Source organism: Salvelinus fontinalis, chromosome 37, assembly GCF_029448725.1.
Source record: "Salvelinus fontinalis isolate EN_2023a chromosome 37, ASM2944872v1, whole genome shotgun sequence".
Lineage (NCBI taxonomy): Eukaryota > Metazoa > Chordata > Actinopteri > Salmoniformes > Salmonidae > Salvelinus > Salvelinus fontinalis.
This window is the reverse complement of record NC_074701.1, coordinates 16,655,916-16,669,450: the sequence shown is the minus strand read 5'-3', so window position 1 is coordinate 16,669,450 and position 13,535 is coordinate 16,655,916. Positions and strand designations below refer to the sequence as shown.

General features: G+C 41.9%; 1 protein-coding gene across 5 annotated transcripts in view; it reads left to right on the top strand.

Annotated features, from left to right (window-relative positions):
- Window positions 1-4,422, top strand: part of usp54a (ubiquitin specific peptidase 54a) — a 92,931-nt gene extending 88,509 nt beyond the window's left edge. For 4 of the 5 annotated variants that reach the window (XM_055902168.1, XM_055902165.1, XM_055902166.1 and 1 more), the window contains 2 exons: window positions 538-760; window positions 1,388-4,422. In XM_055902168.1, coding sequence (XP_055758143.1) covers window positions 538-760; window positions 1,388-2,025 — 861 coding nt within the window. In that variant the 3' untranslated portion in view covers window positions 2,026-4,422. The remainder of the gene's footprint in view (window positions 1-537; window positions 761-1,387) is intronic. The other variant, XM_055902169.1, reaches the window with a different exon arrangement.
- Window positions 4,423-13,535: the final 9,113 nt, after the last annotated feature.

Sequence of the window (13,535 nt, the reverse complement as noted above, 5' to 3'; positions counted from 1 at the left end):
CGAGCACGTCATTACATCATCATGTACCATCAGTGTACCTTGTCATCGTCACACCTCCCTCCCAGTGGATATGATTGTTTCATACTGTCATACCTCCATCTGGTGTTCACATAATGTAACTGCCATGCTGGAGCCTCTAGTGGTGTGATCTTCACTCAGCAAAATGCCAGAGGCGGAATCTATAAATGATCCATAAATCATTCAGGTAGTCCATTAAGCTTTTAACCTTGTATTCAGCTTACATTCTTTGGTTGAAGAACGAAGACCAGCGCTAGACATGGTTCTGTTGCATTATATGAATAGATGGGGAGGTTTGTGTTGCCATTTGAAATCCTGACTGTGTTGTTTTTGTTTTGTTTTCATCTGTGGGTCAGCCGTCCCTTGTCAACCTGTTTTTGAACTCATCTGTTTTCCTCTCATCCTCCCTCTCCTCACCTTTCTGCCTCTCAACTGCTGGGTATTCTCACCTTGTGGTGGATCTCTCTTTCTCTCTCTCAAACTGAACCTCGTTCTTTTTTCTTTAATAAAAAAAATAAGGAGCCCCCAGTTACCAGGATGCCAAAGCATGCGGACCCCCGAGTCACCGCACGTCACCCTAGCACGTCCTCCCTGCACCTCCCTCCCTCCTCCACCCACCTCTCTCCACCCGAACCCCAACACGTCCACAACAACCACCACTACAGCCCCCCAGCACTGTCCCAGCACCCCCCTCAGCAGGGAGCGCGGCCCCCCTCCTCGGGGCCCTATCTGGGACGCTCAGGTAACAGTCAGCCCCCTCCACCTCCCGTCATCAAACCACAGCACCATCATGGCCCTATCAGACGTGGATCACATCACACTCTCACTGTCTGTTATTCCTTTTGGGGTCTCTGTATGTCTGGTCACACTGCATGGTTTAGGTGATTCAACGCCAGCAGGAGCAGAATCTATTTCTGGGTATCCCAGGTTGTTCAGTCAATTCTCACATTGAAACTTCATTGGGAGGAAGGATGTTTTACATACTTTTTACATTTGTGTCACAAACCATCTTTGAGAAAATCATGATGAAAGTGGCCATTTTAGGCCCATTTTAGACCTATACATGCCTCCTGTAAGACATAATGATCTGTTAATCGTACGTGATACAGACAACATCTTGGTGTCATTATACTACTTATAGTGTTCTCTAACATATGGAGTATGTCTAGATTCTGAAATATGCATTTTCACAGTAATTTATATTAATATTTATTTATGTTGAATAAATATCTCAAAACGACCCTTTTGAAAAGAAAATGTGACAGGAACAAATTCACAGAGCTCTTTGATTGTACATTGTGTTTCCCGCTGTGCCTGTACTGGAATAGGTAGTTCTCTGCTGTGTTCTAACAATGATCTGCCCCCACAGGAGATCACCAGAAGGGAGACCAGTTTCTGGCTGTGTTTGACCGGGGTGAAGCTTTCTCCCGTGAAAACTACCACAGTGTTGCACTGAGCTACGGCACACTACCGCGGGCGCCTCGCAGGGCACCTCCATCCGGGTCCTCCTCTCTCCCCCAGCCCAGGGAAGGACCCAGCCCCGGCCCTGGCCCTGGGTACTACAGCCACCCAGACACGGGCTACGCCACCCTCTCCCACCCCCGCCGTTCCGGTCCCCCTAGAGGCACCATAAACGGCTACAGGCAGCCCCTTCAACCCAGCAGGATCAACGCAATCCTACCCACCCGCCTACCTCCCCAACACCACCCAGCCTACCACCAGCTGTCCAACGAGACCTCCACCCAGCCCCTCCGCCTGGACGTACCCCCGGATGTTGACTGGAGGACTCCCGACTACAGGATGGTACCACCGTCCATGCCCATGCGGGACCCCCACCCCCTCCATCAGCCCACCCAGAAACCTGACCAACCTCGAATGAGGGCCTCATCCCGTGGCCCCGGTAGTGCCCCACTTTGTTCCCTGTGCCAACAGCTGCCCACCGAGCCCTCCCGCCACTACTGCCAGTCCTGTTTAGCCTATATGGCCCGCTTCCGGCCTGCCAGCTGATCCAGCTCACCGTCACCCTACAAACAGACCCAGTTCACTCCCAACACACACCCCCCCTCTTTCTCTCTCTGTCTTCTTTCTGTCTCTGTTCCCTGTTGGGCTGTAGAAGTCAGACTCTAGTCCTGAGTGTTAGGGAGACTAACAGCAATCTTGGGGCACGTTGTTCTAGCAGATTGTGGCCCTTTCGTTTCCCATCAATTACTGTCTATAGTATAACCGTGCCCCAAACCTCTTTAACCAGACAGGCCAACCACTATCTGGTCCTAAACCTGGTCTATTTCGATAGAGTTTATGTTTAGCCTCATCTAAGGTTGTTTAAAGATGGTGTGATCCAGAGCGATGCCAACAACATTGGAAGGTGACAGAGTCCAGGCTGGGTAGAAGGGGGTTGTGAAAACCTTGCACTGAGTGTCCACTGAGGTGGATGGCGAGAGGCATTGTGCTTCTTGGAGTTTAGGACACCCCTCATTCCCCCATTGACACATCATCAACAACGCAGCTGGAGGTTTAGGGGTTCCACTGTTGTTCCCAGGGGTCACGATAAAACCCTTTGAAGGAAGCCTGTTACAGACAAAGACTGAAGACGGACGTTGAGTTAACGGGGTGGGGATGTTTTTTTGTTGTCAGTCATGAATTATTCTTTAACAGGTATTAGACAGTGAAATGGATGCATCATAAGGCTGCTTCCTGACACCAACCCTTCCCTGTCTGGATAGGAAGAGACAACACCTTCTTCTCTCCTCGTTGTATACTGACACTAAAACAGGACCTTCTGAGCTTTCAGATGTATTTACTTACTGTACTACTGTATTTATCATTTTTAGGGTGCCCTGGGTAAGTAGTGTATAGATTGTCAAACTAATCTTTCAGCCTCTGTATATACTCTGCCATAGACCTGCTGTACTTTGCATTGTATCAACTAGCTAGCACTGTCTGGTGATTAGAGCCCTCTTGTAGAATGGGCCTCTGTGTCTCTCAGAGAGGGCTAAGGACCCTAGACTTTTCTCTTGAGGCTTTCCACGGCCCTGCAGCTATGCACGGTTGTTCAGCACATCTACGACTGACGGAATCACTCGGCTTCGAGTACGTTATAAAGTAATAATGAGATTTTCTTAGTGCAGTGAATTTACCTAACTGCGTTTAAACAAGTTTAGTTCACTTCAGAAGTGTTGAGAGTTTTACCTGTTGCTGTTTTATTTATATTGACATTTCTCCCATTGTTACGGGAGATTCTCAATGTTATTAACCGGTTTTTGTACTTTAAAGACTTGGAGTATTTAGAGGATGGTGATCTGGAGTGCTAAGGAAGTACAGAGGTTTAGACTCGTAGAGAGAATGTAGTGACAGTGTACTTTACAGAGAACATATTTGGCAACTGACTATCACGCTGTGTCAATTCAATGGCTTTTAGCAAATCGTACTTGTTGAATCTTGAACGTTAGACCCATTTACATGTTTTGTCTTTGTGATGCGCCAACACCGGGGATGGCTAATTAGTTCCTAATTGAAATCTCAACCCAAATATTACTAAGACGCTGATTTATACAGTAGCTCTGGAATACAACAAAAGCCAACTTTGTCTCGTTTTTTGAGGCAGATTTTAGATCTGATGATGTAAACTTATGGATCATTAGAGCCCCAATTACAGTGAAGTCGCTTTTTTGGCTTGGGAGGAAAAGCGAGCTACAGCCTTACAAAATACACTTACGTTATCTACAATCTGAAATGGAGGAAATTACTAAATGATGTTTTGTTGCTTTCTACGATATTGCTGATTTGTTTTGGAATATTTGTACACGTATTTTTCTACACTGTAGATATGACTGAGGAAATATGAAGAGAATGGAGCTTAATGAAGAAAGTCGAGTGTCTTAAGATAAAACAATTGCTAAAATCATATGGTTAATAAAGAATTTAGGATGCTCAACTGCAGTGCAATTCACTGGGTGCGAGTGGTGTTGTCCTTCTTTGGGGAAAACAGTCTCTGAAACAGAAATGTATTTGGATTGTTGCAGATGTTAAACACTTAACCAAAGAGTGCCACTTTAGTGAGAGTCATTTTGATGAAAAGGAATTAATAATCCTTAGTTTGTGTACATTATGCAACACTGCCCCCTCGTGGATTGGCAGTAGAAGAGCAGGTGACAGGTGTCCATTTTCTTTTATTTAACATGCTAATAAACAGATTCTGCGACAGCTGAACAGTGTACATTTGTGTACAGATAATGATATCCTTCGAACTTAAATGTTAAGAGGATGTGTTTTCTTGGTAATATAAAGGAAGGGTTGACAGATTTCCATTTTGGACTTAGTTTGTAAATGCTGTGCTAGCAGATGGAACTTGTATTTTTGCAATAAAGTTGTTACAAAGTGCTCCAAACAAGAGCAGAGTATAAAGATTGTCTGTTTCTGTGTGACTATGCTATACTATGTTGTAGGCTACTAGGGCCCAGCGTTTATCCATGTCAGATCATGTGATCAGGAAAAGCTCCTGACTCTAAGATGCTCTATAGCCCCCATACTCAACTGGCGGACCGCGATCAATACGAACCGTATTGGAACAGTCTGGTTTCGACCCCATATCATATAAACACACATAAGACAAGCAAAAATGTGTAGAATTACAGAAAATGAGCTATAAAACAGCTAAACAAATATTCCTGCCCTGTAAAAATGTGTAGAATTGCGGGAAATTAGCTTTAAAACCCCACAATTCTCACTCCGCCAACAAGAGGGGTGTGAACAGTTTGGGGTTGCATGGGTTGCGAGGTGGGGCTTCATTACTACACGATAAATGACTATCCATCCGGAAATGTGTGTGACAGAACCTTCTCAAATAGTAACCGTTCTCTATAGGTTAGTCACTCACTGACCTTAGTCGGTGTTAAGATATGACACTTCTGCTTGTGGAAAGTAAGGCTGAGAATGACTACAACAACGTCCTGCTCACTCCTTTAGTAAAAAAAAAAGCGCCCCAACTTGAGAATTTGGACAAATGTCAAATGAAAGAACAGCTAACTTAGTGCTTGCTGACTTTTACCTCAAATGACAGTGTGTGAATACCAGTGTTTGCACATGAGAATGCCTTTGTGTGTGTATATGTCAGAGAAAGAGAATTTTAATCTCCATGTGCAGCTCTTTCTCAGCCAGCCTTTAGACTGCAGGGCCTTGAATGAAGCACACAGTACAGTGAACAACCAGACTATAACACACCCCGGGAGGCACAGAGGGAGGGAGGACTTTGAAAATATATATATAGTTTATATCCTCCCGCTGAAACTAACCCTGTTGGGTGAGGACAGTTTACACTATACACTGCAGTCTAAAGTATGGTCACGGTTACAGCTGGAGTGGCTGTTTCCACTTCATTGGGTTTGCTGGATTTGCAGGATTTCATTCCAGCTTAGCTCTAAACCTGATTTAACGAATCAGCCATTCATGGGCTGTGCTCAGAAGGATGAAATGTTCAGAACATTCCAGATAGAAATGAGGTGACACCATTACCTTTTCTCCAAAGGGTAATCCACACAGCATATTTCTATATAAACGCTTTGTAACCTTGCATCCTCTGTCCGTCATGAATAAGCTCATGGTCTTGAATGTAGATCAATGTTATGTGGAACCAGGCATGTTAGATCTGAGCTGGAACACATGTCTGCATAGTGCGCACAGCTGTCAGGACTGCCCTTCTCTGCTCTAGTGGGTAATATACAGGGATTTTCCTGTTTTGGCTAGTTAAGATGATCTCTGATGAGATATTCTGTTGTGCTAATTCTGTTAGCGACCCATAGAGTGTGTCCAGTATATTACCTCTGCTCAGAGGCAAAACCATAGTGTGCCTACACTCTTAGAAAAAAAGGTGCTATCTAAAACCTTAAACGGTTCAGAAATGTTGTGAAATAGCACAGTTACAAATAGATATCAAACTGGATGGACATCAGAAATAGAGGAAGGACTAAAAACAAGCTAATATAACTATTGTAAAAGAGATTGTGTCTGTAAAATGTGTATAATATGTATAAACGGAAGGTAGAAGCCTAAGTGTTATTAATTATTAGTTTACTCCAATTGGGGGAGCGGTGGTAGGGTTTGCAGGGAATAATTGTCACGTTCCTGACCTGTTTTCTGTTTTGTATGTGTGTGATGGTCAGGGCGTGAGTTTTGGGTGGGCAGTCTATGTTTTCCGTTTCTATGTTGGTTTTGGGTTGCCTGGTATGGCTCTTAATTAGAGGCAGGTGTTTTGCGTTTTCCTCTAATTGAGAGTCATATTAAGGTAGGAGGTTCTCACTGTTTGTTGGTGGGTGATTGTCACTGTGTCTGTGTTTGTTGCACCACACGGTACTGGCTCGTCTCGGTCGTTCCTGTTTATGTGTTCCTCGTTTCATGTAAGTTCATAGTTTAGGTCTGTCTAGTTCGTTTTGTAAAATTATTCAAGTGTTCTTCGTGTGTTTAGTTTCGTCTTGTTAAATAAAGTTCATTATGTATTCACAACCCGCTGCGCCTTGGTCAACTCACTCACCGAAAGAGAGCCGTTACAATAATAAATGTTCTAAAGAAAAGTATATGTATGAATGTTTATGTATGCATATGTATATATGTGTAATGTGTGTATATGTGTATGTATATACAGAGGGGCAAAAAAGTATTTAGTCCGCCACCAATTGTGCAAGTTCTCCCACTTAAAAAGATGAGAGCCCTGTAATTTTCATCATAGGTACACTTCAACTCTGACAGACAAAATGAGAGAAAAAAATCCAGAAAATCACATTGTAGGATTTTTAATGAATTTATTTGCAAATTATGGTGGAAAATAAGTATTTGGTCACCTACAAACAAGCAAGATTTCTGGCTCTCACAGACCTGTAACTTCTTCTTTAAGAGGCTCCTCTGTCCTCCACTCGTTACCTGTATTAAATGGCACCTGTTTGAACTTGTTATCAGTATAAAAGACACCTGTCCACAACCTCAAACAGTCACAATCCAAACTCCACTATGGCCAAGACCAAAGAGCTGTCAAAGGACACCAGAAACAATTGTAGACCTGCACCAGGCTGGGAAGACTGAATCTGCAATAGGTAAGCAGCTTGGTTTGAAGAAATCAACTGTGGGAGCAATTATTAGGAAATGGAAGACATACAAGACCACTGATAATCTCCCTCGATCTGGGGCTCCACGCAAGATCTCACCCCGTGGAGTCAAAATGATCACAAGAACGGTGAGCAAAAATCCCAGAACCACACAGGGGGACCTAGTGAATGACCTGCAGAGAGCTGGGACCAAAGTAACAACGCCTACCATCAGTAACACACTACGCCGCCAGAGACTCAAATCCTGCAGTGCCAGACGTGTCCCCCTGCTTAAGCCAGTACATGTCCAGGCCCGTCTGAAGTTTGCTAGAGAGCATTTGGATGATCCAGAAGAAGATTGGGAGAATGTCATATGGTCAGATGAAACCAAAATAGAACTTTTTGGTAAACTCAACTCGTCGTGTTTGGAGGACAAAGAATGCTGAGTTGCATCCAAAGAACACCATACCTACTGTGAAGCATGGGGGTGGAAACATCATGCTTTGGGGCTGTTCTTCTGCAAAGGGACCAGGACGACTGATCCGTGTAAAGGAAAGAATGAATGGGGCCATGTATCGTGAGATATTGAGTGAACCTCCTTCCATCAGCAAGGGCATTGAAGATGAAACGTGGCTGGGTCTTTCAGCATGACAATGATCCCAAACACACCGCCTGGGCAACGAAGGGGTGGCTTCGTAAGAAGCATTTCAAGGTCCTGGAGTGGCCTAGCCAGTCTCCAGATCTCAACCCCATAGAAAATCTTGAGGGAGTTGAAAGTCCGTGTTGCCCAGCAACAGCCCCTAAACATCACTGCTCTAGAGGAGATCTGCATGGAGGTAGGGGCCAAAATACCAGCAACAGTGTGTGAAAACCTTGTGAAGACTTACAGAAAACGTTTGACCTCTGTCATTGCCAACAAAGGGTATATAACAAAGTATTGAGAAACTTTTGTTATTGACCAAATACTTATTTTCCACCATAATTTGCAAATAAATTCATAAAAAAATTCATTAAATCCTACAATGTGATTTTCTGGAAAAAATTCTAATTTTGTCTGTCATAGTTGAAGTGTACCTATGATGAAAATGACAGTCCTCTCTCATCTTTTTAAGTGGGAGAACTTGCACAATTGGTGGCTGACTAAATACTTTTTTGCCCCACTGTATGTATATATATATATATATATATATATATATATATATATATATATATATATATATATATATATATATATATGGGTAGGTACGTGTATGTATATGGATATATATATTTACCAAAAAAGATCCAAAGCTGATCCACCCCTAAAAATTTTTTTTTTTTTAAACGCTTCTTCGGCTGTCCCCATAGGAGAACCCTTTGAAGAACACTTTTTGGTTCCAGGTAGAAAGAACCCTTTTGGGTTCCATGTAAAAAACCTTTATACAGAGGGTTCTACATGGAACCCAAAAAGATTTCTTTCTGGAACCAAAAAGTGTTCTCCTATGGGACAGGCGAAGAACCCTTTTGGAACCTTGTTTTCTAAGGGTGTAGATACAGACCAAACCACATACGACTAATTATGTGATTGTATTCTGTGATCCTCTAAGTCCGTTTTAGTGAAGGGTTGTCATCATTATGGAGTTTTATTACGAATCAAATTTGGAGGGAACGATGGAAGGGATTCCTTGAAACAGATCATGTTCTGTTTTGATGGAGGGTTTGGAAGACTTTGCCTTGATCAGTTACATTAATCATCAATGTGCCATTATGGTAAACAGGGCAATAAGGGAAAACATTGGTGTCCATGGGGTGTTACCCAGCCCTCCAAATGAAAGTGAATAGCCCCCATTATCAGGGCCAATGCTTATTATATAACTATAATAACTAGAGCCCAGACTTTCACCTAGTCAGATCACATGGTATCATACTGTAAATATTATCCATGCGTGTCAGTGAGGCCAGAGGCCTTGCCTAATGCCTGTTATAGAAGGAGAGCATCTCCACTGGGCTTCAATAATGGAATCAGGTTGCATTAACTCTGCATGCTAAACACTTCTCACCCTCCCATTCTTCATTTCGTTACATCTGACAGACCGTTAGTGTGTCATGCAAAGTAATGACTACGTCCCCATGTGTAATATGAACAATGAAATAACAATGAACTGACTGAAATGGGTGCATGGATGCAACCTGGAGGATTCTTAATTAGGTGTGTGTGTGTCCTTCTATACAGACTGCAGTATCCATGCCAACCTGGAGATGCTGCAATCTCTACCCGAAGACCAGATAGCCTGTGCGGTCTCAAATCCTCTGCACCCAGTTTTTTCAAAACTTTTCTGAGCGGAAATCGTAAAATTGGTTATTCCAAAACTTTGAATGTGATCATTCGTATTAGGTTTCAGATTTGGTCATCCGATATGACTTGTAAAGACCATTTTATAATTGAGATAACATTACAGAAATGCAAAAGCCCAGAATAAGACTGAGCAGGAAAGCCATGGCATGAAGGCATCTCCTGAAATCAACTCCCCTTCAGGGCCAAGTTTTTCAAAAGGTTTAATCTGGATAAGAATGATCCGCATTCTGTAATCCCCTGTTTTGCCATAGATTATGTTAAATTGACTGTTGTTTAGGTACAATATGTAGTTAATTGCTATATTGAGAAGTGTCAAATAAATCTACTTTCTTACAAGTGATAAGCAGGTTCTATTATTTTATTTTATTTTAGTTACCTTTGTTCATGTAGTTTACTCATCTCTGTTTCATTGACAGTGTAGAATTAGTAACTTGACCAGTCCAGTAGATGGCAAGGATAGGCCTATTCAAAGCATTGAAAATACGGATTCTGTGATCTTGATATTGTGGTATCTGGATCAGTATGATCCTATACGATCCTTTTCTGAAAAACTGCGGTCAATCTAACGTAATGAACCTCCCCATCGTAGTAACACAGAAATGTAATCCCAACCTTTGAGTTTTGAAAAACGCCTTCATGAATAATAGGCTACCTTCAATAAATTGAAATGACTTTGTCAGAAAATAACATTGAACAGAACATTTCCAGGGCAGAATATTTAAAAAGAAACTAAATGTATGTGATGATGTGGCCGGTAAGACTTTGCTTCTTGAAAGTCCAATATCTTAAAAACTTGACTGTTGACATGCAAGACATGTTGGGCAGTGTAGCAGTGTACTAAATACCAAAATATATATTTTCTGTGTGGATCCCATTAAAATAAAGTGTTACCTGATTATTTATAAGGAAAGATTATTACAAATCATGACTTGACAAGTGTGATATAACTTGGTGGGAGGAGCGCATCAACAGTGGTGTAAAGTACTTAAGTAAAAATACTTTAAAGTACTACTTAAGTAGTTTTTGGGGGTATCTGTACATGACTTTACTATTTATATTTTTGACTACTTTTACAATGCATTCCTAAAGAAAATTACTTTACTTTACTTTTTACTCACTACATTTTTCCTCACACCCAAAACTACTTATTACATGTTGAATGCTTAGCAGGACAGGAAAATGCCGAAAAAGAGGACATGTGGTCATCCCTACTGCCTCTGATCTGTCAGACTCACTAAACACAAATGTATCTTTTGTAAATGATGTCTGAGTGTTGGAGTGTGCTCCTGGCTACATTTAAAAAACAAGAAAATGGTGCAGTCTGCTTTGCTTAATGTAAGGAATTTGAAATGATTTATACTTTTACTTTTGATACTTAAGTATATTTACAACCAAATACTTTTAGACTTTTACTCAAGTAGTATTTTACTGGGTGACTTACTTTTACTTGAGTAACTTTCTATTAAGGTATCTTTCCACCACCAAGGTGTGTGACTGAGAATCTGCTGGGAATTACCTTTTTTTCTATTGTCCTTTAAGAAAGAAAGAAAGACTTTAAGAAAATAAATTGTAGAAATGGGTGGGGTTTAGCCATAATTTGGACTTTGTGACACATGGGTTGTCAGAGGTTTGCTAAAGGTCATGACCTCTGTCATTATTCTAACTGTGAAAGCAGAATGGCCTGAGTTGACTCCAAATGGGCATCTCTCCAATTTGAACTGAACTGACTTTGATTGTGCATGCCATGAAGGCTTTTATTTATTTTATGTATTTAATTAGGCTCCCGAGTGGCGCAGCGGTCTAAGGCACTGTATCTCAGAGCTAGAGGTTTCACTACAATCCCTAGTTCGAATCCAGGCTGTATCACATCCGGTTGTGATTGGGAGTCCCATAGGGTGGCGCACAATTGGCCCAGCGTTGCCGGGGTAGGCTGTCATTGTAAATAAGAATTTGTTCGGACTTGCCTATTTAAATAAAGGTTCAATAAAAATCTATGGCAGGGTTTATTCCATGACTGCATCCATCTCAACATTCATTGGCTTCCTTTTCTTGTCTCCTTTTCCTGCACTGATTTGAAAGAACTGGGACAGGTGAAGGGTCATGCAAGTGCTGTCTTATCTGTTTTAGGTGGGGGATATGGTTTGATATACATTGGGCAAACATTTTATAATTCATATCTGTGCTTCACTTCATATTATAACGACATAATAATATCATAAAGTTGGATTTAACCAATTCAACCCTCATTGACACATACAACATGTATAAAAGGAAGTGATGATGATGGTTGGACCAGACAATAAATAAAGAAAACTGATTAGGTAGAGGAATAGCAAGGAAGACAAATGCCAGGGTCGTCTGTAGGAGCACACTGAGACTCCATTGCCGACTAGTGATTTTGGCCCAACTGTGTGTTACATATTGTTACGGGAGCGATGCAGGAGATGAGAAGCAGGTACAGTGAGTGAAGGTTTATTAGCTGACGGACATGAAACGGAACAGCGTCTGGACAGGAACACGTAACAAACACAATACGGAACAACGCGGACACAGGGAACACATGGAACAGACAGATATAGAGGGGGTAATCAACAAAGTGAAGGAGTCCAGGTGAGTTCAATGAGCACAGCTGCGCGTAATGTTGGTAACAGGTGTGTATGATGACGAGTAGCGTGTCGTCCCGGAGCGCCAGGGAGGAGGAGCGGGAGCAGGCGTGACACTGTGCTCAGTGAATAAACTCCATCCAAGTTATTTATTTCCTCTAAATGTAACAGCCAGGCTCCTATTGCGAAACAGCAAAGGCTTCAATTGCAAAACACAAAAATATAAGAGGCCGCTGCATGTGACAAATCTAGGTCACCGCCTCGTTCACAACAAGCTTATACCAGTTTTGCAAAGAAACATCAACACTGATCATCTCACATTATCTAACTTGGCACACACTCATTTATAAACCACCTTTTCTTCTCTTCAGCAGGTTAAGTCCATTGCACATATTTGTTGAGGCCACTGAAGTATATCATTCAAGTTGAGGCCCCTGGGCTATTCTTTGGGGAAGTGGGTGTCTTACAAGTTTTGGGGAGTGATCAACATGTTATTCATAATCTGTATTTAGTATAAATAGTTTCTCTGCAAGTGTTTCTCTCAGAGTGGATGCATCTGGAGTGAGCTGGTATAAAAGACACACATTCATCATAATGTAAGTAGTAATGATAGGGTCTCATTGCTTTGATAAGATTTGTTTGATTTGTGATGTGTTAAGTATTTAAAAGAAGAGATTTTTATAGAAATAGACATGTGTAATAACATCGTTTACAAACTGTCTTTGAAAGTATTACAATTTATTGCAAGAGTGATGTGTACTTTAGGTTTTTAATGTGATGACCCTGACTATTTGTGTGTACTTCAGGTTTTAATGTGATGACACTGACTATTTGTGTGTACTTCAGGGTTTATCTTGCTGGTTTGGTTGGCTTGCTGCTCATCTTGACTGCTGAAGCTAGAGTTGGGTAAGGAAGGTACACTTCTGCTATTTCCTCTCACATCATAACCACACAACTCAGAAATCATACGATGTTTATATATTGAATCAACGCGATTGCTATTGTTCCTTATTGATTTGTTTTCCACTGACCCCTGTATAGGAACTCCTCTGAGTCTAGCTTCTGTACAGAGACAAAGGAATGTCTGCTCTATGATCTGGTTTGCAAGAATGATGATTATGAGGGGACTCAATTGTAAGGCACAAATGAACGGCACATAGCAGCTAAAACTAAGTCAGAAGTTTGTTTCTCCACCTTTTCTTTACACGTTTAGTTTTAGGTCAGGGTTCCAGATACAATACAATAGCATTTTCATCACAATAAAGTTGATCATAATGTTCCATACAATTGTGAAAACAAAAAATATACGTACCTGTATGCGTAAAAACAGGAGCTTCCCCCTACCCAGCTACCAAGCTTCCATCCACCCGACAACCCCAGCCCCAGAAACCAGGATTCCCACCCCTTCCCACCCACCTCGTCTAGAAACCAAAGTTGTTTGTCCACCGCCCCCCTGTACCCACCCTCACCCACTTGGCAGCTCCCGAACCCCCACACCCTCCACCC